At 38.5% G+C, this 24919-nt stretch overlaps 1 protein-coding gene across 1 annotated transcript in view; it reads left to right on the top strand.

The window, feature by feature from the left end:
- Nucleotides 1–24919, top strand: part of PDE6C (phosphodiesterase 6C) — a 71872-nt gene that overhangs the window by 24321 nt on the left and 22632 nt on the right. The window contains exons 9-14 of the mRNA XM_047761097.1: nucleotides 419–568; nucleotides 1140–1283; nucleotides 2469–2537; nucleotides 14279–14425; nucleotides 14666–14773; nucleotides 15174–15283. Coding sequence (XP_047617053.1) covers nucleotides 419–568; nucleotides 1140–1283; nucleotides 2469–2537; nucleotides 14279–14425; nucleotides 14666–14773; nucleotides 15174–15283 — 728 coding nt within the window. The remainder of the gene's footprint in view (nucleotides 1–418; nucleotides 569–1139; nucleotides 1284–2468; nucleotides 2538–14278; nucleotides 14426–14665; nucleotides 14774–15173; nucleotides 15284–24919) is intronic.

The raw sequence follows: 24919 nt of genomic DNA on the forward strand, positions 1-24919 counted from the left end.
TCTTTCTGACTTACTTCACTCAGTTCCATCCATGTTACTGCAAATGGCATTATTTTGTTCTTTTTTATGGCCGAGTAGTATTCCATGGTGTATATATACCACATCTTCCTAATCCATCATCTATCAGTGGACATTTGGGTTGATTCCATGTCTTGGCTATTGGGAATAGTGCTGCAATGAACTTGCAGGTACATGTGTCTTTTTTAAGTAGAGTTTTGTCTGGGTATATGCCCAAGGAAGATATTCCCTGGTTTTGATTGTGTACTGTAGTGACACAAGATGCTACTGTTGAGAAAAGTGGATAAAAGGGGAGGTGAGACTTTTCTGTACATTTACTTTGCAACATCCTGTGAATCTATAATTATTTCAAAACAAAAAGTTAAAAAAGAAATACCCTCAGTGTCTTTATCCTTTGTAGAAAGGACCTGTAGATGAAACTGGCTGGGTCATTAAAAACGTCTTGTCCCTGCCTATTGTCAATAAGAAAGAAGACATCGTGGGAGTAGCTACATTTTACAACAGGAAGGATGGAAAGCCTTTTGATGAGTATGATGAACACATCACTGAGGTAAGTGCAATTATAAAATAATGGAAGTAGATGAAATTCATGAAATGATAGAAGATACATAATTGGTCATTCTAGAATGATGCTTTAGGAGGGCAATTAAGATGTGAGTCACACATGATTGCATCAGTGTGTTGTTGTGTCATTTCTATTTCCTGACTTCCATAAATAGCAATGTCTTCTGTCAAAGCATGAACTTCTGGTTTAATCAAAATTCTTTCCAGCACCAGGAAATTGGGAGAAAATGTTTCTCTCTCCCCACTCCCTTTCAGTTCCTTCTCATTCTTGCTATCACTCCAGCCCTCTCTGATTTTCATGCTTTACACTAGATTTTTAAAATTCCTCTCCTATAATAAAAGTATTCTTGGTGTGTGGAGCACTTTAAAAAGCAAAGGCTTAGCCAATTGTATTGCCTTGGGCTGATGAATAGTACTTTTCTTTCTTAGATTAAAACAAGAAGCTGAGTTATTATTAGTGGAAGAGAAATTGATTGATAAGAAAGTGTGCAGACTGGTGCCTCCAAATCCATTTTTCTTTCATTTTAGAGAATCGAATCACATTTTATCCATTTCAGACTCTCACACAATTTCTTGGATGGTCTCTTTTAAATACTGACACCTATGAGAAAATGAATAAGCTAGAAAACAGAAAGGACATCGCTCAGGAAATGCTCATGAACCACACCAAAGCTACTCCTGATGAAATCGAGTCTATTTTGGTAAGTGAGGAACTCAGTCCTGTGAACATTAGATGGTACCTAACCATGGCTTCTGGAATTCACCTAGTTACCTGACAAAAGAGAATAAGTTTAGTCCTGGGCTAAGGAGGGGGACAGAAAGAAGGAAAGGTTGGGGAGAACCCGGGTGGCCCACAGTACACAGAACTTTACTGAACTTCTAGGCTCCTTGGTTGGAATAGCACTTCGTTAAAAATAACTGTGTAGGAGCTGGAGTAGTGAGGTTTCGATTCAAGTGTGTTAGCAAGGAAAAAGATATTTCCAGGAAGGAAAACTTATCAATCAGCTATTGTCATGTGATGCTGCATAACAACCATAAACTCACCATAAACTCTCAGTGGTATAGGACAATGAGCATCTGAATTCATACCTTTGTCAGTTGACCAGGATTCAGTTGATCCTGGTTGGGCATGGCTACAAGCTATGAGTTTTAGTTTGCTCTCTGCTTCTCTCATTCTTCTTGACTAGCAGCCACCTGGTGGATGTTCTCATGGTGATGACAAGTGCAAGAGAGTAAGCCCAGTTGTACAAGTTCATTTCAAGTCCTTACTCACATCCCATTCACTGAAATTCTCATTGGCCAAACATGACCCAAGATCAACATCATGGATGATGGGGGAGGAAGGAAATATTTGCTAACGGTCTTCTAATCGCCACCAAATGAAGGGAAAATGTTATATACCCACTATCTCTAGTCCATTTCCCTAGCTTTTGAATGCATGTGGGTGTAGTTCTCCTGGGGTATTTTTGGTTTGGTTTTGGTTTTGCTGGGTGGTTTGAGACTTCAAAGAAATTTGATTTGAGAATTCTTGTGATGTTGAAGATGAGAATGTCTGGGGAGAATAAAGGGAAATTGCTATAAATTAATAGAAAAAGACATAAGCCACTTATTTTTCTTGCCTTCATGCAGACAACCCATATCTTTCTCCCCCACTCCCCTCAACTCTTTGAGACAGCTACTCTTACATTTTGGGGGAAAAGAGAAATTAATTACATTAATTTTAAAAGACAACCCTGCATAATCGAGTGCTACAGATCTTTGTATCCAGAATGCATCTTTATCATGGGACTCATTGAAGCATAGCTTATTTTAACTGATTTTAAGAGTAAAGGAATCAGAAGTTGACTTGATAGGAATTTCACACCTCCTGTGCTTTTACATTTTAGAAATTTAAAGAGAAATTAAATATAGATGTAATTGAAGACTGTGAAGAAAAACAACTTGTCACAATTTTGGTAAGTGTTTTACTTATTTCCTTCATGCCTTTTAAATAAAATACAGAAGGACAAGCATTCTCATTTTCAAGTAAGTGTTGACTTTCCTCTTCCCTGGTACCTTTCAAAGCTCAAAAGGAAAGAGATTTCTTTTAACAAGCGATCTTCTGGTTCCCTGCTTTTCTTCCTCTTTATCCGCTGCAGTGCAATCCACAAAGGTAACTTAGAATCACAGCTAAACTTAATTAAACTATTGTGTAAAGAAATTCAGGCACAAACTCTAGTGATAGCATGGCCAGTTTGTCTTAATAGCTTTGGATTATACCATGACTAATCCAGATGATACAACAGAATTACAGTGTCTCTCAGACCCTTAGAGGCACCATTATCACCTGCCATCTCTAGCTTCTCTTCTGGAGCCTGGAGGAATTCAGTTCTTTCCTATTGTTGTCATTGGCTAACACTGTTATCTCCAGTCAAAATAACTTCTCTTCCAGTTATTAATCCTGTATTTTGTTGTGTCTACTGTTAAACCTATCCAAACTCATTTTCCACAGTCTAAACCCACCCAGTAAGTTTTTAATTTCAGAGTTTGTCTTTATCAGTTCTAGAATGTATCTTTTTTTAAAAGTTCCCACTCCTTGCTGAAACTTTCCATCATTTTATCTACATTATCTTTCTTCCCATTTGTTTTCTTAAATTTATCGGCCAGAGTGATTTGTTTTTTTTTATTTTTAAAGTTTTATTAAAATATAGTTGATTTACAATGTTGTGATAATTTCTGCTCTACAACAAAGTGATTGAGTTACACACATACACATATCCATTCTCTTTCAGATTCTTTTCCAATGTAGGTTATCACAGAATATTGAGTAGAGTTGCCTGTGTGATACAGCAGATCCCCAATGATCATCCATATACAATAGCATGTGTATGCCAATCCCCAAACACCCATCCATCCCTCTCCCAACCCTTTCCTCTTTGATAACCATAATTTTATTTTCTAAGTCTGTAAATCTGTTTCTGTTCTATAAATAAGTTTGCATCATTTGTACATTTTTTAAAGATTCCACATATAAATGATATTCTATGATTGTCTTTCTCTGTCTGACTTCATTTAGTATGATTATCTCCAGGTCCATCCATGTTGCTGCAAATGGCATTATTTTTTCTTTTTTAATGGCCAAGTAGTATTCTATTGTGTATATATACCACATCTTTTTAATCCATTCATCTGTCGATGGACATTCAGGTTGTTCCCATGTCTTGGCTATTGTGAATAGTACTGCAATGAACATAGGGGTGCATGCATCTTTTTGAATGAAAGTTTGTCTGGATATATGCCCAGGAGTGGGATTGCTAGATCATATGGTGGTTCTATATTTAGTTTTCTGAGGTACCTCCATACTGTTTTCCATAGTGGTTGTACCAATGTACATCCCCACCAACAGTGCAGGAGGGTTCCCTTTTCTCGACACCCTCTCCACATTTATTATTTGTAGACTTTTTGATGACTGACATTCTGACCAGTGTGAGGTGATAACTCATTGTAGTTTTTTGGTTTTTTATTCTTTTTAGGGACACACCCAAGGCATATAGAAGTTCCCAAGCTAGGGGTCAAATCAGAAATGCAACTGCTGACCTATGCCACAGGCATACCAAAACCAGATCCAAGCCATGTCTGGGACCTACACTGCAGCTCATGGCAATGCTCGATCCTTAACTCACTGAGTGGGGCCAGGGATCGAACCCAAATCCTTATTGTAGTTTTGATTTACATTTCTTTAATAATTAGTGATATTGAGCATCTTTTCATGTTTTTTTTGCCATCTATGACCATAGTGATTTTATTTTTATTTTTTAAATTTTTTGTTATAGTTGATTTATAATGTTCTCTCAATTTCTGCTGTACAGCAAAGTGACATATATATATACATACATATATTCTTTTTATCATATTGTCTTCCATCATGTTCTATCACAAGTGATTGGATAGAGTTCAATGTAATATATAGCAGGACCTCATTGCCTATCCATTCTAAATGTAATAGTTTACATCCACTAATCCCAAACTTCCAGTCCATCCCACTCCCTCCTCACCCTTGGCAACCACAAGTCTGTCCTCCATGTCCATGAGTTTGTTTCTGTTCTGCAGATAAGTTCATTTGTGCCATATTTTAGATTCCAGATATAAGTGACATCATATGGTATTTGTCTTTCTCTTTCTGACTTACCTTACTTAATATGAGAATCTCCGGTTCAATCCATGTTGCTTCAAATAGCATTACTTTGTTCTTTTTTATGGCTGAGTAGTAATTACATTGTGTATATGTACCACGTCTTCTTTTTTTATGATTTTATTTTTTTCCCATTATAGCTGGTTTACAGTGTTCTGTCAATTTTCTACTGTACAGCAAGGTGACCCAGTTACACATACACATATACATTCCTTTTTCTCACATTATCACGTTCTATCATAAGTGACTAGATATAGTTCCCAGTGCTCTACAGCAGGATGTACCACATCTTCTTAATCCATTTATCTGTTGATGGACATTCAGGTAGTTTCCATGTCTTGGCTATTGTGAATAGTGCTACAATGAACATATGGGTGCATATGTACTTTTGAATGAAAGTTTGTCTGGATATATTCCCAGGAGTGGGATGGCTGGGTCATATGGTAGTTCTATATTTAGTTTTCTGAGATACCTCCATACTGTTTTCCATAGTGGTTGTGCCAATTTACATTCCCACCAACAGTGTAGGATGGTACCCTTTTCTCCACACCTTCTCCAGTATTTGTTATTTGTAGACTTATTAATGATGGCCATTCTGACCAGTGTGAGGTGGAACCTCATTGTAGTTTTGATTTGCATTTCTCTAATAATCAGTGATGTTGAGAATTTTTCATGTGCCTGCTGGCCTTCTGTATATCTTCTTTGGAGAAATGTCTACTGAGGTCTTCTGCCCATTTTTCAGTTGGGTTATTTGATTTTTTTGCTGTTGAGTTATATGAGTTGTTTGTGTACTTTGGAGATGAAACCCTTGTTGGTTGCATCGTTTGCAACTATTTTCTCCCATTCTGTAGGTTGTCTTTTCATTTTTTAAAAAAGGTTTCCTTTGCTGTGCAAAGCTTCTAAGTTTGAATAGGTCCCATTGGTTTATTTTTGTTTTTTTTTCCATTGCCTTGGGAGACCGACCTAAGAAAGCATTTGTATGGTTGATGTCAAAGAATGTTTTGCCTATGTTCTCTTTTAGGAGTTTTATGGTGTCTTATCTTATGTTAAGTCTTTTAGCCATTTTGAGTTTATTTTTGTGCATGATGTGAGGGTATGTTCTAGCTTCATTGATTTACATGCAGCTGTACATGTTTCCCAGCACCACTTGATAAAGAGACTGTTTTTTTCTCACTTTATATTCTTGCCCCCTTTGTCAAAGATTAATTGACTGTAGGTGTCTGGGTTTATTTCTGGGCTCTCTGTTCTGTTTCATTAGTCCATATGTCTGTTTTTTCACAGTACCACACTGTCTTGATTACTGTAGCTTTGTAATAATTTTCTTAAGTCTGGGAGAGTTATGCCTCCCACTTTTTTTATCCCGCTACCCCCCACCAGGATTGCTTTGGCTTGGGTCTTTTATGGTTCCTTACAAGTTTTTGGATTGTTTGTTCTAGTTCTGTGAAAAACATCATGGGTAATTTGATAAGGATTGCATTAAATCTGTAGATTTCTTTGGGTAGTAAGGCCATTTTAATGATATTAATTCTTCCAATCCAGGAGCATGGAACATCTTTCCTTTTCTTCGAATCCTTTTTAATTTCTTTGATTAATGTTTCATAGTTCTTAGCATACAAGTTGTTCACCGCCTTGGTCAGGTTTATTTCTATATATGTATATATATTTTTGTCTTTTTAGGGCCACACCTGTGGTAAATGGCGGTTCCCAGGCTAGGGGTCAAATCAGAGCTACAGCAGCCAGCCTACACCAGACCCATAGCAATGCCAGATCCAAGCCACGTCTGCGACCTACACCACAGCTCACAGCAATGCTGGATCCTTAACCCACTGAGTGAGGCCAGGGATCGAACCTGCAACCTCATGGTTCCTTGTCGGATTCATTAACCGTTGAGCCACGACGGGAACTCCATTCCTATGTATTTAAATTTTGGAGCCATGATTTTAAAAGGTACTATTTTTTTTTAATATTCCTTATCTAATATTTCATTGTTAGTAAACAGAAATACAACCAGTTTCTGAATGTTAATCTTATATCCTGCTACTTTTCTGAATTCATTAATCAGTTCAAGCAGTTTTTTTGTGTGTAATCCTTAAGGTTTTCTATATATATTATCATGTCATCTGCATGGAGTGACAACTTTACCTCCTCCTTCCAATTTGGATACCTTTTATTTCTTTTGTTTGTCTGATTGCTGAGGCTAGGACTTCCAATACTATGTTGAGTAAAAATGGTGTGAGTGGACATCCTTGTCTTGTTCGAGATTTTAGTGGGAAGGCTGTCAGCTTTTCTCTCTTGAGTGTTGTATTGGCTGTGGGTTTGTCATAAATGGCTTTTATTATGCTAAGATATGTTTCCTCTATCCCTACTTTGGTAAGAGTTTTTATCATGAATGGATGCTGGATTTTGTCAAATGCTTTTTTCTGCGTCTTTTGAGATGATCAAGTCATTTTTTAGTTTTTTTTTGTTAATGTGGTCTATGACATCGATTGATTTGCATGTCTTGAACTATGTGTGTGAACTTGGGATGAATCCCAGTTGGTTGTGGTTTATGATCTTTTTTATGTGTTGTTAGATTTGTTTGGCTGAAATTTTGTTGAGAATTTTTGCATCTATAGTCATCAAATATATTGGCCTATAATTTTCTTTTTTGGTAGTATCTTCGTCTGGTTTTGGTATTTGGGTGATAGTGGCTTCATAGAATGTCTTTGGGAATGTTCCTTCATCTTCAACCTTTTGGAAGAGTTTAAGAAGGTTGGGTATAAGTTCTTTGTATATTTTGTTAGAATTTGCCTGTGAAGCCATCTGGTCCCAGACTTTTGTTTGTAGGGAGTGTTTCTTATTACATATTCAAATTTCATTTCTAGTGACCAGTCTGTTCCAATCATCTATTTCTTCTTGATTCAGTTTTGTCAGGCTGTAGTCTCTAGAAAGTTGTCTATTTCTCTGTTTCTTCTAGGTTGTCAAATTGTTGGCATATAATTGTTCATAGTATTCTCTCTCTCTCTCCTCTCTTTTTTTTTTGTATTTCTGCAGTATATGTTGAGATTTCTCCTTTTTCATTTCTTATTTTGTTTATTTGGATTCTCCCTATCTTCTTGGTGAGTTTGGCCAGAGGTTTGTTATTTTTTTGTTTACCCTTTCAAATAACCAGCTCTTGGTTTTATTGATTTTTTTCTATTGTTTTTTGAATCTCTCTTTTATTGATTTCCTCTCTGATCTTTATGATTTCCTTCCTGCTGCTGACTTTAGCTTTTGTTTGTTTCTCTTTTTCTAATTATTTTAGGCAGTAGGTTAAGTTGTTGATCTGAGATTTTTCTTCTTTTTTGAGGAAAGCCTGTATTGCTATGAACTTTTCTCTAAGAACTTGCTTTTGTGGCATCCCATAGATTTTGAGTGGTTTTGTTTTCATTATCATTTGTCTTGAGGTATTTTTAAATTTCTCTTATTCTTCCTCATTGACCCATTGAGGTTTTTTTTAGTAGTATGTTGTTTAGTCTCCATGTAGTCAGTTTTTTCTCATTTCTTTTCCTGTGGTTGATTTCTAGTTTCATGCCATTGTGGTCAGAGAAGATGCTTGAAGTAATTTCTATACTCTTAAAATTGTTGAGGTGAGTTTTGTGCCCTGGTATGTGTTAAATGCTTGAGAATGTTCCATGTGCATTTGCAAAGAATGTATATTCTGATTTTGGGGGATGTAATGTCCTAAAAATATCAATTACGTCTAACAGTTCTATTGTGTCATTTAGGATTTCTGTTGCCTTGATTTTATGTCTAGAGGATCTGTCCTTTGATGTGAGTGGGGTGTTAAAGATCTCCTGCTATTATATTCCCATCAGTTTCTCCTTTTATGTCTGTTAGTATTGTATGTATTTGGGTGCTTCTATATTAGGGGCATATATATTGACAAATATCATATCCTCTTCTTAAATTGCTCCTTTTATCATTAAATAGTGTTTTCTTAGTCTTTCTTTATGGCCTTCATTTTAAAGTCTATTTTGTCTGCTAGGAGTATTGTGACTCCTGCTTTCCTGTCTTTTCCATCCATATGAAATGTCTTTTTCCATCCCCTCACTTTCACTTTATTTGTGTCCTTTGCCCCAAGGTGAGTCTCTTGTAGGCAACATATTGTAGGCTCTTGTTTTTTTAATCCAGTCTGCCACTCTATATCTTTTGATTGGAGCATTCAGTCCATTGATATTTAAGGTAATCATTGATAAATATGTATTTATTGTCATTTTTAACCTTGTTTTCCAGTTAATTCTGTGTTTCTCCTTGTGTGTGTGTGTGTGTGTGTGTGGTTTTTTTGGTTGGATTGTTTCCTTTTATTTTATGCTTGTGTCCTCCTCCTTTTTAGGTTTTGTGAGTGTACTGTTGGTTTTGATTTGCGGTTGGTCTGTTTTTCAAGTATATTAACCCCTTCCTACATCTGCTTGCTTTAGCCTGAGAGTCATATAGGCTCAAACACATTCTAAAAGAAAGTTTAGCTTTTAGTTACTTTCCTTCCCCACATTTTATGATTTTGACATCCGTTTTTTTACATCTTTATGTTTATCCTTTTGTTGTTCCTTGTGTCTATCATTGCTTTTACAAGTAGGTTTTTTTTTCCCCTTTTAGATCTGTATACTGGCTTATTTAAGTGGTTACTTTCCAGTTGTGATTTCTTCCACCTATATTTTCTTACTTCTTTGATATTTAGAGAAGCCCTTTCAGTATTTCTTTTAGAATGGGCTTAGTATTGCTGTATTCTTTTAATTTTTGTTCGTTAGAGAAATTCTTTATTTCTCCTTCTGTTTTAAATGATAATATTGCTGGGTAGAGTATTCTGGAATACAAACTTTTCCCTTTTAGAACTTTGAATATATCTTGCCACTCTCATCTGGCCTGTAGAGTTTCTATAGAGAAATCTTCTGATAGCTTTATGGGGATTTTTCTTATAATTAACTCTTTGTTTTTTCTCTTACTGCCTTTAGAATCTTCTCCTTTTTTTTCAGCTTTTGCCATTTTTATTATAATATGTTTTGTGTGGATCTCTTTGGGTTCAATTTGTTTGGGATCTCTGTGCCTCCTGTATCTTGATATCTGTTTCCATTATATTTGGAAAGTTTCTAGCCATAATTTCTTTTTTTCTTTTTCTTTTTTTGTCTTTTGTCTTTTCAAGGATGCACCCACGGCATGTGGAGCTTCCCAGGCTAGGGGTCTAATTGGAGCTATAGCTGCCAGCCTACACCACAGCCACAGCAACACAGGATCCAAGCCGCATCTGTGACCTACACCACAGTTCATGGCAATACCGGATCCTTAACCCACTGAGCGAGGCCAGGGATCAAACATGCAACCTTATAGTTCCTAGTCAGATTCGTTTCTGCTGCACTGTGACAAGAACTCCCATAATTTCTTCAAATATATTTTCAATCCCCTTTTTATTCTCCTTCTGGTATCCCTATTATGCGTAGATTGGCCCACTTTATATTGTCCCATAATTCTCTAGTATTGCTTTTATGTTTTTTCATTTGGTGTTTTGTCTGCTGTCCTGATTGGATGATTTCCATTATTTTGTCTTCCAAGTCACTTATTTGTCCCTCTGCATTATTCATTCTGCTCTTCAAAGCCTTTAACTCAGCTTGTGTCACTGCCAATGAATTTTCTAATTTTTCTTGGCTCCTCCTTATATTTTCTAGTTCTCCTCTAAAGTAATCTTCATTATTGTTCATATCTGCTCTTAATTCCTTCATATCCTCTCTTAATTCCTTTAGAATTTTCACTATGTCCTTTTCGAACTTGGTGTCTGTTAGACTGCCGAGGTTTGCTCCTTTAGGGGAATTGTCTTGTTCTTTTAATTGGGAATGGTTCCTGAGCTTCTTCATTTTGCTTATATTTCTCTTATTCTGTGAGTTTACAGAAAAGAGCTACTGTAGTCTTGGCTATTTATATGCGAGAACTCCCCTGGGTACTTTTTTTTTTTTCTTTTTCTTTTCTTTTCTTTTCTTTTCTTTTCTTTCTTTCTTTCTTTCTTTTTTGGTGTGAGGGCCGCTTTTGGTTTGGATGCTTACTGTCTCTTTCCTCAGTGTGTTCAGGCTGTTATCTCTTATCCCCTTAATAGAGGGTGTGCTGGTGTACAACGTACACTTGCTTCCAGGAAGATGGAGGCAATGGGCAGGGCCTGTTATCCAGTGCCTGGTTGCTGGGCCCTTGACAGTAGCAGAGATCCACGGGGAGGTGGCACAGGCTGCTCTTGGTTGCAGGGCCCTGGGAAGGGTCAATGACCCTCAGACAGATGTAGGTGGTGCCCAGACCATTTGGCAGTGGCAGAAGAAGGGCGTGTGTGTTCCCAGAGGCATGAGAGCAACAATGTGTGGCTCTCAGTTGCAGCAGCCTCTTTGGTGACCCCTAAGGTGATTGGGGCTGCAGGTAGTGCCTGTTTATGGATCCCTAGTGGTAGTGGTCCATGTCCACCTCTGGAGTCTGAGATGGCTGTGGTGGTTTTCCCCCACCACCCATACCCTACATAAGAGGTGTGTTGCCACCTGAGAGCCTGTTCTCGTGCAGAGAAAGATATTCCTATGACAGCCATGCCCTCCTCCTCTCACCCTCCCCAACAATGATGCCTTATTTGTCCTGCAGAACCAGCCTACCTCCTGCACTCCCTTGGCTGTGGTGCTCCATCCCCAGCCTGTGGTACACTTCTCCCTAGCCTCTCACGCTGTCTTAGGACTAGGACAGCCCTAATCCTCTCCCTGGAATGGACCTCTAAAGCCTGAATGTTAGTGCTCAGTCCCTACCTGAGTGTCTCAGGCTTTAGTGTCTAGGTTGTACTGATGGTCTGAGTGGCTCTCTCTGCTTTGTCCTCCTCAGTCCAGCTGCTGTGCTTTTCTCTTAGGCTTTTTAGGCTCCTCTGTCTGTTAGGTGGCCTTCCAGAGTGCAGTTGCTTTCCTCTTTCACAGCTCTCTCTCAGGAATGCTGGTCCTTTCCTGATTGCTTTTTTTCTCTTCTCTCTCTTTTTTTCCCCTTTTGTTCTACCCAGTTAAAGGATTAAAGGGTTTCTTGCCCTTTTTGGAGGCCTAATGTCCTCTGCCAGAATTCAGTAGATGTCCTGTATGAATCATTCTACATGTAGATGGTTTTTTTTTTTTTAATGCGTTTGTGGGAGAAGGTGCCATGTCTTACTCCTTTGCCATCTTAATCCCCTCTCCTCACCATAGTGATTTTAAAATCTTCATCTCAATACCTGAATCACTTATATATCTGGTTCTACTGTCTATTTTTACTCCTGGATTTCAGGATTTAATCATTTTAAAGCACACGTCATAATTTTTAAATTGAAAACCAGACATTATGGATAAAACCTTGGAGGCGCTTTGGGTGGTATTATCCTTCTGTTTAGAAGTTTAGATTTTCTTTTGGCAGGTGAATAGAGTTTGTTTTAGATTTCATTGGGCATGGTCTATTTCAGTTTGGTTCTTACTACTAGGGTGGAGCCTTTATTTCTAGTGTAGTCCTTCTGGGATGCCAACTGAAAATCTGAAATATTTATCAAGGGCCCTAAACCTTGAATTCAGAGGTTTGAATACAGTCTGCCTGAAACTGAAATAATATCACATTTATTTCCCTAACTACCTCACCTGTTTTTCACTGCCCCTTTCTAAACTGTGATGTAAGTGTTCTTTCTAAACTAAGAAGTACTGAATAACTCATCTTTCCCCTTCCCATCTTTTATAGGCTCTGTCCTCCTGTCCTTGCCCTGGGCTCTACACCTCAGAGCCAGTGGCCTTTGACCTTTTTCACAGGGCTCTGCTCCCATCCTGCACGTTTTCATGTCATCTGAGGCTCTTCCACCTTCTCTTGCTCTCTTTGGCTCCACCTCGGCACTTTGCTCTCACGCTTGGCCCAGAAGACGACCTTTTCTTTTACTCATTTGACCTCAAAAAAACTTCTCTTCTTATAAAACAAAACTTTAATTGGTAACTATGACATAGTAGGAATTTCCTAGTTCTCTGTTTAGAGGAGGAAGGCCCTTACACTGGAGAAACAATGAAATGGGTAAATAACCAATAGCTTTACCAAAAAATAGCCTATTTTGAATGCAGAAGAGGTTCTAAGCTTGTCCCAAATCATTGCTGCATGAAACATAAAGAAACAAACGTATTTCAGAAGGGTTCTTCCATGTCTTGGCTATTGCAAATAGTGCTGCTATGAACACTGGGGTACATGTATATTTTGAATTAGAGTTTTCATCTTTTCCATATATAAGCTCAGGAGTGGGATTGCTGGATCAGATGATAGCTCTATTTTTTTTTTCTTTTTTTAAGGAATCTCCATACTGTTCTCCCTAGTGGCTATACCAATTTACATTCTCACCAGCAGTATAGGAGTGTTCCCTTTTCTCCACATCCTCTCCAGCATTTATTTGTAGACTTTTTGATGATGGCCATTCTGACTGGTATGAAGTAGTTCCTCATTCTAGTTTCGATTGTATTTCTCTAATAATTAGTGATGTTGAGCATCTTTCCATGAGCCTTTTAACCATCTATATGTTTTCTTTGGATATATGTGTATTAGATCTTCTGCCCATTTTTTGACTGGGTTGTTTATTTGTTTGTTTGTTTTTGAAACTGAGCTGTCTGAACTCTTTGGATATTTTTGAGATTAATCCTTTATCAATTGCCATATTTGCAAATATTTTCTCCCATTTTGTAGGTTGTCTTTTGTCTTGTTGACAGTTTTCTTTGCTGTGCAAAAGCTTTTAAGTTTAATTAGGTACCATTTTTGTTTTTTTCTTTTTATTTCTATTACTCTAAGCAATAGATGCAAAAAGATACTCCTGTGATTTATCTGCCTATGTTTTCCTCTAGGAAAAAGAGTGTTCTGCCTATATTTTCCTAGAAGAGTTTATAGTGTCTGGTCTTACATTTATATTTTTAACCCATTTTTAGTTTATTTTTGTATATGGTGTTAGAGAATGTTCTGATTTCATTCTCTTACATGTAGCTGTCCAGTTTTCCCAGCACCGATGACTGACCAGAATATCTTTTCTCCATTGTGTATTTTTGCTTCCTTTGTCATAGATTAGTTGACCATAGGTGTGTGGGTTTATTTCTGGGCTTTCTATCCTGTTCCATTGATCTGTATTTCTGTTTTTTTGTGCCAGTACCATACTGTTTTGATGACTGTAGCTTTGTAGTATACTCTGAAGTCAGGAGGCCTGATTCCTCCAGCTTCATTTTTCTTTCTCAGGATTGCTTTGGCTATTTGGGGACTTTTGTGCTTATAGACATTAAAAAATTTTTTCTGTGCTTAATATAGCTGAGTCTCACCTTCACCATCTGGAAATTGGGGATTCTTGTGCAAGTTTGTTGTGACAATAGTATGTAAAAACTGCATAAGCCAGTACTGGGCATGTAGAGGTTCAGTGAATTGCCTGTGGTATCCCTTTATTGTAATTTTATTTTACATGCAATGTTGAATATGTGAGACTAAAGGGGGAAAAAAATGAATGTAATCTGGAACACTTGGTCCTTGTTTCAACAGAAAGAGGACCTGCCAGACCCACAGGCCACAGACCTGTATGAATTCCGCTTCAGCGACTTCCCCATCACAGAGCATGGGCTGATAAAATGTGGACTTCGGCTATTTTTTGAAATAAATGTGGTGGAGAAATTCAAAGTACCTGTAGAGGTCAGGTGGTATTTAATTCAAAATGCTGCATGATTCTATTGCTGTACTCCATTAAAATTTCCTGTGGTTCAAAGGACTCCCTTTGGTGTAGATTTTATATTATCATTAACTTTGTCAATATATCCGCTTAAACCCTGTCAACAAGACCAACCTATCTTTTCAGATAAGGTTGTTACCGACCTTCTAACCTTTAGAAGTCGGTTCCAAAGTCTGAGTGGTGTTGTCTTCTTTGGGTGGCAGGTTCTCATCAGATGGATGTACACAGTGAGGAAGGGGTACCGGGCTGTCACCTACCACAACTGGCGACATGGGTTCAATGTGGGACAGACCATGTTCACTTTGCTGATGGTAGGTATGAAGTGTGTGAATCGTAAACCTGCACAACTCCCTCTTGAGTGTGGTGAGAAATGGATACAGTCCATCACTGTAGATCAGTAACTTTGGAATTTGTGGATACAACCCCGCAAACCCCCAAATCCCCTGGAGATGCTACCAGGGAACCTGGGTATCCTTGGGCACTTGGCTGGATTATCAGTCTGACACTCACATATTTAGATCCTTAAAGGAAAATTCAGTTACCTGCTGGGCTTGTAACTGCCCAGAATGAGCTACAGTCCTCAAGAAATAAAGCTAGCTTGCTCTAAAACCACACCAGATCCTCTTCCCCATTGCAGGCAGGCCCCACTGCACATGCCATGCAGGTGTATTAATCCAAGTAAATAGATTTATATATATATATGTTTTTCAGACAGGAAAACTGAAGAAATACTACACGGATCTTGAAGCCTTTGCCATGCTTGCTGCTGCCTTCTGCCATGACATTGACCACAGAGGCACCAATAATTTGTACCAGATGAAGTAAGTGAACACATGTGGCCATTTCAATGTGTCCTGGTGTCCCTTTATTTGTTTCATCAAAGTATTGAATTTGTACATTAAAGTGCACTGATCTTTGACTTGTACACACCTGCGTAACATCCCCCAGCTCAAGCTAGAGACCATTTCTTTGTGAACTCACTATCTCCCTGGTCCTTATGCTTCCATCAGCTGACCTTCAGCTGACCTTGAATCTTACCATTGCCATCTTCCTCTCTTGCCCAAGAAAGGAAGCGCAGTTTTAAGCGTGCAAGCTCTCAGCTCAGACAGATTTGGACTTGCTGGGTTCACAAGTTGTTTAGATTTTCTAAGCCTCGATTTCCTCATCTGGAAAATAAGAATTATAACAATAGCACCCAACACCTAAGGTCGTTGTAAAGATAACATGAGATTATGCATATAAAGCACTGAGCACAGGGTAGGCTCTTGGCAGTTAATAATTATTAGGTAGTAGTATTATTACTGTTATTATGTCATTGGCACTTTTAAAAATTCATCAGCAATGCCATGGCCAGCCTAGCTTCTGGATAATGATATTAAGAACCTCTATCTGCCTTGACTGCACTGTATCCTCATCTCTGACACATGACTTACCTCTCTCCAGAGGTACCAGAGGTAGGGAAACATTTTAGAGGGAATGAGCTTTGGAATCTGGTTTAGGAAGTATCTGGTTTGGGGGTCCAGATACTTCCTGGTCAAGGGATCTTGGACACATCACTTCATTTATTTGAGAATTAGTTTCTTAACTGTAAAATGGTTACGACATCGACCTCTCAATTGAAATTGAGAATCAAATGAAATTATATATGTGAAAGTATATATAGTGAAAGTATATATGTGAAAGTAGGAAGTACCTACTTTCTTGAGTAGATGCTCAAGAAAAAATTATTCAATGAATAAAAAGTTGTGGGAGTTCCCCTGTGGCCTGGTGGTTAAGGATCCAGCATTGTCACTGCCATGGTTTGGGTAGCTGCTATGGCTCAGGTTTGATCCTTGACCTGGGAACTTCTGTATGTGATGGTGTAGCCAAAACATTAAAAAAAAAAAGTTGTGAGAAATGACTTTTCACCTGCAGCAACTCTACAGTTGGATTTTTTTTTTTGGAAAGGGGATCCCAGCTCTGGGTTGTCTCAGAGCTCCAGCCCATGCTGGCTCTTCCATACTCCTGAACACAGGCCCCCTTAGAGTCACTGAGCTCTCTTCTTCCCTCCTGACTGTGTTAGCCAATTCAGTTCTAAAAGAAAGAACACTTATTGAGCACCTCTTGTATGCTAGAGATCAGGCTAAAGACTCATCCTTTAATCCTCAGAGCCCTCCAGCATGGGAAGTGTTATTATCCCCTTTTACTGATGAAGAAACAAGCTCAAAAAAGTGATCCCTAACTTGTTTTAGATTAAAGAAAGTTTCTGAATAGGATGTGAAATCTTGCCTCCAGATTTGCAGAAAGGAGGAGGCCACATCCCAGACTGGTGTTGGGAGCCTGTGTGAATCCCACTGTTCATCAGCGAAGGGGATGCTCATCTTCTTCCATTTCTCTCTGTGAACTGGACAGCAGGAACACATGGCAATGGAAGGAGTGGGACCCATGAGGGGGGGTCCCAACCGCAGGCGCCTTAACATAGGCATACATGGTTTTGGCAGCTTGCTAAGCTACTGTGATCAAGTGTCCTTTTGCACTCTGTCCTTCAACAGTGATATATTATATATATTTTATATATATATATACATAATATGCATATTTTAATGGTCGTACCCATAGCATATGGAAGTTCTCTGGCCAGGGCTTGAATCCAAGCTGCAGCTGTGGTATATACCACAGCTGCAGCAACATCAGATCCTTTAACCCACTGCACTGGGTGGGGTTTGAACTCATGCCTCCATAATGACCCAAACCATTGCAGTTGGCCTCTTAACGCACTGCACCACAGCAGGAACTCCTCGGTGGTGACTTTTTTTTTTTTTTTTTTATCTTTTGTCTTTTTAGAGCTGCACCAATAGCAAATGGAGGTTTCCAAGCTAGGGGTTGAATTGGAGCTGTAGTCGTAGGCCTATGCTACAGCCACAGCAACATGGGATCAGAGCTGCATCTGCAACCTACACCACAGCTCACGGCAACACCAGATCCTTAACCCACTGAGCAAGGATAGGGACTGAACTTGTATCCTCATGGATACTAGTTGGGTTCGTTAACCACTGTGCCACAATGGGAACTCCATCAGTAGCGGTTTTTTTTTTTGTGTGTGTGTGTGTGTGTGGTTTTTTTTTTTTGGTCTTTTTGCCTTTTCTAGGGCTGCTCCCTTGGCATATGGAAGTTCCCAGGCTAGGGGTCTAATCGGAGCTGTAGCCACCAGCCTACACCAAAGCCACAGAAAACATGGGATCCGAGCCATGTCTGTGACCTACACCACAGCTCACAGCAACATTGGATCCTTAACCCGCTGAGCATGGTCAGGGATTGAACCCGCAACCTCATGGTTCCTAGTCAGATTCCTTAACCACTGAGCCATGATAGGAACTCTTTTTTTTTTTTTTTTTTTGAGTAGTGATTCTTGATGAATTCCTTTATGTGCTCTTACTGTGCTAGAGGGATTGCTCAGGAATCCAGAGATATGGATTGCAAAAAGTGGTTAATGAAAGATTGAGTTATGTTGAATTAATGTTCTCACATTGATGGTAGCAGCAGTCAGGCTACTGTGGAGTGGAAGCTAAGCTGTCGGGGCACACATTCCTGGCTTGAGCTTGTGCCCTTGGTCTGATTACTTGTCTCCAAAATGTCTAACCCCCTTGGTTCTGGTTTCCAACCCTATCTCCTAGCTTTGGACTATGCCTTCTGGTAATGCCCTAAAAACTTTGCCATTTTCAAATTTTTACTATTCCCTTGAGTTCTTGTGTTCTCTTTGCTCACTTCTATAGCCAGTTTTTCTGCCTCATTTTTAAAATTTTTTATTTATTTTTGTCTTTTATTTTTTTTTTTCCCCTGGGCTGCACTCGTGGCATATGGAGGTTCCCAGGCTAGGGATCTAATCAGAGTTACAGCTGCCAGCCTACATCACAGCCACAGCAACGCCAGATCTGAGCCATGTCCGTGACCTACACCACAGCTCACGGCAACACTGGATCCTTAATCCACTGAGCAAGGCCAGGGATCAAACCCGCAACCTCATGGTTCCTAGTCGGATTTGTTTCTGCTGCACGATGACGGGAACTCCTCTTTTTTTGTTTTTAAAAGTTTTATTGAAGTATAGTTGATTTACAGTGTGACAGTTGCTGCTGTACAACAGAGTGATTCAGTGGTACACTTTCCCCCAGTCTCGTGGGGCTCCTGCCAGTCTTCTGTGCCAAATGCTGCCGGGGCTCCACCTCCCAAGGCCAGACCCCAGGCTGGGGAGCCTGACATGGGCTCAGAACTCTCACTTCTGTGGGAGAGCCTCTGCAATATTTTTATTTTCCAGCCTGTGAGTTGCCCACCCAGTGGGTATGGATATTGTAAAAGTGCCCCTCCGGCCATCTCAATGTGGCATCTTTGTCTTTGGGTGTAGGATATCGTTTTCGGTAGCTTCTATTTTGTTGATGGTTGTTCAGTGGTTAGATGTAAGCTTGGTGTTTTCGTGAGAGAAAGTGAGCTTGAGTCCTTCTACTCCTCCATCTTGTCTCTAATCCTCTTCTGCTTCCTTCTTTATAGGTTCAAAGATTTTGTTCCTTTCATTCCCCCCTTTTCTTGGTTAGTTTTTTGGTTCCTTCATCATTCAGTCTCCTTTACTCTCTTCCATCTTGTCCCTGAAGAGATGCAGTTATCAGAAGACTCTCGGAGGAATTTTAGAATTTATCTCACTCCCCACCGCCCACTTCAACACAAGCCTCATCCCTGCCGTATTCTCTCCTGAGGCCTCTAGTCCACAACCCATTATTTTCCATAATGGCTCACAAGGCAGACTATTAGGTTTTTAGATGATTCTAAGAGCTGTATGCTCTTCTTAATATTGAGCTGAAATTGGTCTCCTTATAACTTCCATTTGTCCTAGATTAGAGCTGGAGCTTCTCTGGAGCTGTTAGAATATATACAATTTCTCATCCACAGGCTATTCTTTCATATATTAAAGAGAATTATCATTTCCCCTTTTTTCCTGGTTGAATTCACCAAGTTTTTTTTTTTTTTAATTATAGTTGATTTACAATGTTCTGTTAATTTCTGCTGTACAGCAGAGTGACCCAGTTATGCCTATATATCTATATCTCCTTTTTTTTTTTTTTTTTGGCTTTTTTAGGGCCGCACCCACGGCATATGGAGATTCTCAGGCTAGGGATCAAATCAGAGCTGTAGCTGCTGGCCTACACCACAGCCACAGCAGTGCCAGATCCAAGCCGCATCTGTGACCTACACCACAGGTCATAGCAACGCCAGATCCTCAACCCACTGAGTGAGGCTGGGGATTGAACCCGCAACCTCATAGTTCCTAGTCGGATTCGTTTCTGCTGCACCACGATGGGAACTCCCATATATACATTCTTTTTTTTCATAATATCTTCCTTAATATCTTCCATCATGTTCCCTCGCCAGTGATTGGATATAGTTCCCTGTGTTAGACATCAGGACCCTCATTGCTTATCCACTCTAAATGCAAACTCCTAGTCCATCCTACTCCCTCCTGCTCCTATAAAGAACCACAAGTCTGTTTTTATGTCCATAAGTTTGTTTCCGTTCTGTAGATAGGTTCATTGTGCCATATTTTATATTCCACATATAAGTGATATCATATGGTATTTGTCTTTCTCTGACTTACTTCACCTAATGAGAATCTCTAGTTTTATCCATGTTGCTGAAAATGGCATTATTTTTTTCTTTGTTATGGCTGAGTAGTACACCAAGTTTTCTTTTAACCACTTCTCATATAACACTTTCTGTACATAGAATTGTATCTGTTATTCTTCTGTAAACCCATTCCAGTGTTTGTATGTTGTTCCTTAAATCCAGGTCTTGGGTTTGATATAATAATACAAACATGATCTGAAGTACTTTATATTTAATCCTAATTGAGTTTCACTTTGTAATTTGATTCTCTTTTAAAAATTGAAGTATAGGAATTTCTGTCGTGGCTCAGCAGTTAATGAACCCAACCAGCATACATGAGGATGTGGGTTCAATCCCTGGTCTCTCTCAGTGAGTTAAGGATCTGGTGTTGTCATGAACTGTGGTGTATGTCTCAGATGCAGCTTGGATCCCATGTGGCTGTGGCATAGGCTGGTGGCTTCAGCTCTAATTGGACCCCTGGCCTGGGAACCTCCATATGCCGCAGGTGTGGCCCTAAAAAAAAAAAAAAAAGCCAAAAATAATTGAAGTACAGTTGACTTACAATGTTGTGTAAGTTGCAGTTGTACAGTGTAGTGATTTAGTTATCCATATGTTTGTGTGTGTATATATTCTTTTCCATTATGTTATTATAAGATATTGAATATATTTCCCTGTATAATGCAATAGTTTCTTTTTGTTATCTATTTTATACATGGTGATGTGTATTTGTCAACCCAAACTCTCAATTTATCCTTCCCACCTCGTTCTTCTTTGGTAACCATAAATTTGTTTTCTATGTCTGTGAGTCTGTTTCTGTTTTTGTAAAATTCAGTTGTGGCATATTTTAGATTTCACATATAAGTGATATCATGTGGTATTTGTCTTTTTGGCTTTTACTTCACTTACTATGTTAATCTATAAGTCCACCCGTGTTGCTACAAATGGCATTATTTCATCATTTTCTATGGCCGAGTAATATTCCGTTGTGTATACATACCACATCTTTTTTAGTTATTCATCATTTATGTTGCTTCTATGTCTTGGCTATTGTAAGTAGTGCTGCTATGAACATTGTGGTGCATGTATCTTTTCAAATTAGAGTTTTCATTTTTTTCTGGATATATGCCCAGGGGTAGGATTGCTGGATCATAAAGCAACTTTAGTTTTTTTGACGAACTCCATACTGTTTTCCATATTGGCTGCACCAATTTACATTCCTGCCAACAGTGTAAGAGGGTTCCCTTTTCTCCATACCCTCTTCAGCATTTATTATTTGTAGACTTTTTTTTTTTGTCTTTTTGCCATTTCTTGGGCCACTCCTGCAGCATATGGAGGTTCCCAGGCTAGGGGTCGAATCGGAGCTGTAGCCACCGGCCTATGCCAGAGCCACAGCAATGTGGAATCCGAGCCACGCCTGCGACCTACACCACAGCTCATGGCAATGCCAGATCCTTAACCCACTGGCAAGGCCAGAGATTGAACCCACAACCTCATGGTTCCTAGTTGGATTCATTAACCACTGAGCCACAACAGGAACTCCTGTAGACTTTGTAATGATGGCCATTCTGACTGGTGATGCATCATTGAAGTTTTGATTTGCATTTCTCTAATAATTAGCAGTGTTGAGCATCTCTTCATATGCCTGTTGGCCATTTATATATATTCTTTGGAGAAATGTCTATTTAGGACTTCTGTCCAGTTTTGATTTTTTTTTTTTTGAGCTGTATGAATTGTTTGTATATTTTGGAAATTAATGCCTTGTCAGTCACAGTGTTTGCAAATATTTTCTCTTGTTCTGTAGGTTTTTTATTTTTTTATGGTTTCCTTTGCTGTGTTAATTTGATTCTCTATTCCACTCAATTCAAATCACCATGTAAATTACATTCTGTCAGCCAGTGAATTAGTTATTTTTTCTAGTTTTTTTACCATCTGAAAATTAGATAGCCAGGGTTTCTATCAATATTCATTCAAATCATTGATAAAATTGTGCATCAGGACAAAATCAAGGGCAGAGTTCTGAGGCCTGGGACTGAAGCCAGTTAATTAAGTAACACTCATTGGGCTCTGCTGTCCAGTATTTGAGTGAATATCGAATGTTCACTCAATATTCCAACTTGTACAGAACATATCTTGAAGCTTCTTCTCAACTGCCCTGTTGATATCCAGACACATGCTGTCCCTGGCCTCTGCTTTGACAAATTCTATCACAAAAGTGTTCATAACTTCTATTCTGTATCATTTTCTCTTTCTAAAACCTTCTCTGGAATTTCCTAGTGATTATTCTGTAAGTGCTAACAAACTCTGAAGCAGTTTAAACTATTTCAGAGATTAACGTCAGTCTCCCTGTTGCATCATCTACAGATTGTACCATTTTCTGCTTCTTAAATTTTAGGGTAAAATTTTCTTATATCTGGTCTCAATCATTTTCACCACCTCAAAATTTCTTCAGGAAGTTGGGATGTTACTCATCTGGGTTAACAGATGTGTGTGTGTGAGTGTGTGTGTGTGTGTGTGTGTGTGTGTGTGTGTGCATGTGTGTACGAAGTAATTTTTTTTTTTTTTACTGAACCATTTGCAAGATAGTTGTAGGCGTCATGAACATTTCATCCCCAAATATTTCAGCATATATTTCCTAAGAATGCAGAGGACATTTGCTTATATAAACACAATATAATGCTCACTCTCAAGAAATTTAACATTGGCACAATACAATTATTTTATCTTATATAGAATGTTTATTCCAATTTTTTCCAATTTTCCCAATAATGTCTTTATAATTATCTCTTTTTCTCTGATTTTGGGTCTAATTCAGGATCACACATTGCATTTAGTTGTCACATATCTTTAATCTCCTTTAATCTGGAATTGTTTCTCAATGTTTTTATGTCTTTTAGGATGTTGACATTTTTGAAGAGTTGAGTCTAGACCAGTTGTTTTGCATAATGTCCCCTCAATTTGGATTTGTTTACTTTTTTTTTTTTTTTTTGGCTGTGCCTGTGGAATATAGAAATTCTGGGGCCAGAGATCAAACCTGGGCCACAGCAGTGACAATGCTGGATCCTTAACCTGCAAAGCCACCAGGAAACTCCAGTCAAGTTGTTTTCCTATTACCAGATTCAGGGTAAACATTTCTGCAGAAATTCTATGCAGATGATGTTGTATCCTTCTCAATGCATTGCATGGGGAGGGTCATATTATCAATTTGTTCCATTAGCTACAAGGTTAAGTTAAATTATTTATGGATAATATCAAGCAGATCTCTTTATGTAAAGGTACACTTTATTCTTTGTGTTAATACATAATCTGTGAGCTGCTATTTTGAGACTGGCTGAATATTTAGCTTCCCAATAAACTTTCTTGACTAATGTTTTTAAACCTAATGGAAGTAAAATGCCATTCGTTCTGACTGGTTGAGCTTTATCCATTAAAAAAAAAAAAAACTCCAGTGATGATACAGTGTTAATAGTTGAATTATGATCAGTTGTAATATAGATCAGATGTAGTTTATTGTTAGCTAACGAGAGGATTTGGTTTAGCAGATCTGATCGTGACTGGTTAATGGCTCCTCTCCTCCCTGTTCTTTCTGAGACTCAGTGAAACTCTACTAAGGCTGCTATCCATATTTCTGATTTCTCCCTTCCTTAAAGTGATTTATTCCATATTTCTATAACAAAGTCTACACATTATCTATGTAGACCTTTTCCCTCAGCTTCTCACTTTTCAACTTTTTATTTTCAGTGTTACTTTCCCTTCCTTGAACAGGAAGAATTGCAGAGAGATAGGGTACTAATGACCCCACTTACATAAAGCTGTAACCTCACCATTAACAAGTGGGAAACTTAAATTATGTCACTGTCTTGGAGGAGGAAAGAAATGTCCCTTTGTTATCATTTTCATTTTGGTTCCTGGATATTCTTTTTTTTAATTTTTAAAGATTATGGTTGATTTACAATGTTCTGTCAATTTCTGCTATACAGCAAAGTGACTCAGTTATACATACATATGTGTTCTTTTTCTCACATTATCCTCCACCTACTAACCCTAAACTCCCAGTCCATCCTACTCCTCCCCATCCCCATTGGCAACCACAAGTCTGTTTTCCTTGTCCATGAGTTTATTTCCTTTCTGTAGATAGGTTCATCTGTGCCATATATTAGATTCAACAAATAAGTGATAGTATATGGTATTTGTCTTTCTCTTTCTGACTTCACTTAGTATGAGAGTCTCTAGTTCCATGCATGTTGCTGAAAATGGCATTATTATTTTCTTTTTTATGGCTGAGTAGTAAGTATTCCATTATGTATATGTAACACATCTTCTTAATCCATTCATCTGTCAATGGATATTTAAGTTGTTTCCAGGTCTTGGCTATTGCAAATAGTGCTGCAATGAACATAGAGGTGCATGTATGTTTTTCAAGGTAAGTTTTGTCTGGAGTGGGATTGCTAGATCATATGGTAGTTCTATATTTAGTTTTCTGAGGAACCTCTATTTGGTTTCCATAGTAGTTGTACCAATGTACATTCCCACAAACAGTGTAGGAGGGTTCCCTTTTCTCCACACCATCCCCAGCATTTGTTATTTGTAGACTTACTAATGATGGCCATTCTGACTGGTGTGAAGTGGTACCTCATTGTAGTTTCTATTTTCATTTCTCTAATAATTAGTGATGTAGAGCATTTTTTCATGTGCCTGTTGGTCATCTGTATGTCTTTGGAGAAATGACTCTTCAGGTCTTCTGCCCATTTTTCAATTGGGTTGTTTTTTTGCTGTTGAGTTTTGTGAGTTGTTTTTACATTTTGGAGATAAGTCCTTGTCAGTTGTATCAT

Source organism: Phacochoerus africanus, chromosome 15 (genome assembly GCF_016906955.1).
Source record: "Phacochoerus africanus isolate WHEZ1 chromosome 15, ROS_Pafr_v1, whole genome shotgun sequence".
Taxonomy (NCBI): Eukaryota; Metazoa; Chordata; class Mammalia; order Artiodactyla; family Suidae; genus Phacochoerus; species Phacochoerus africanus.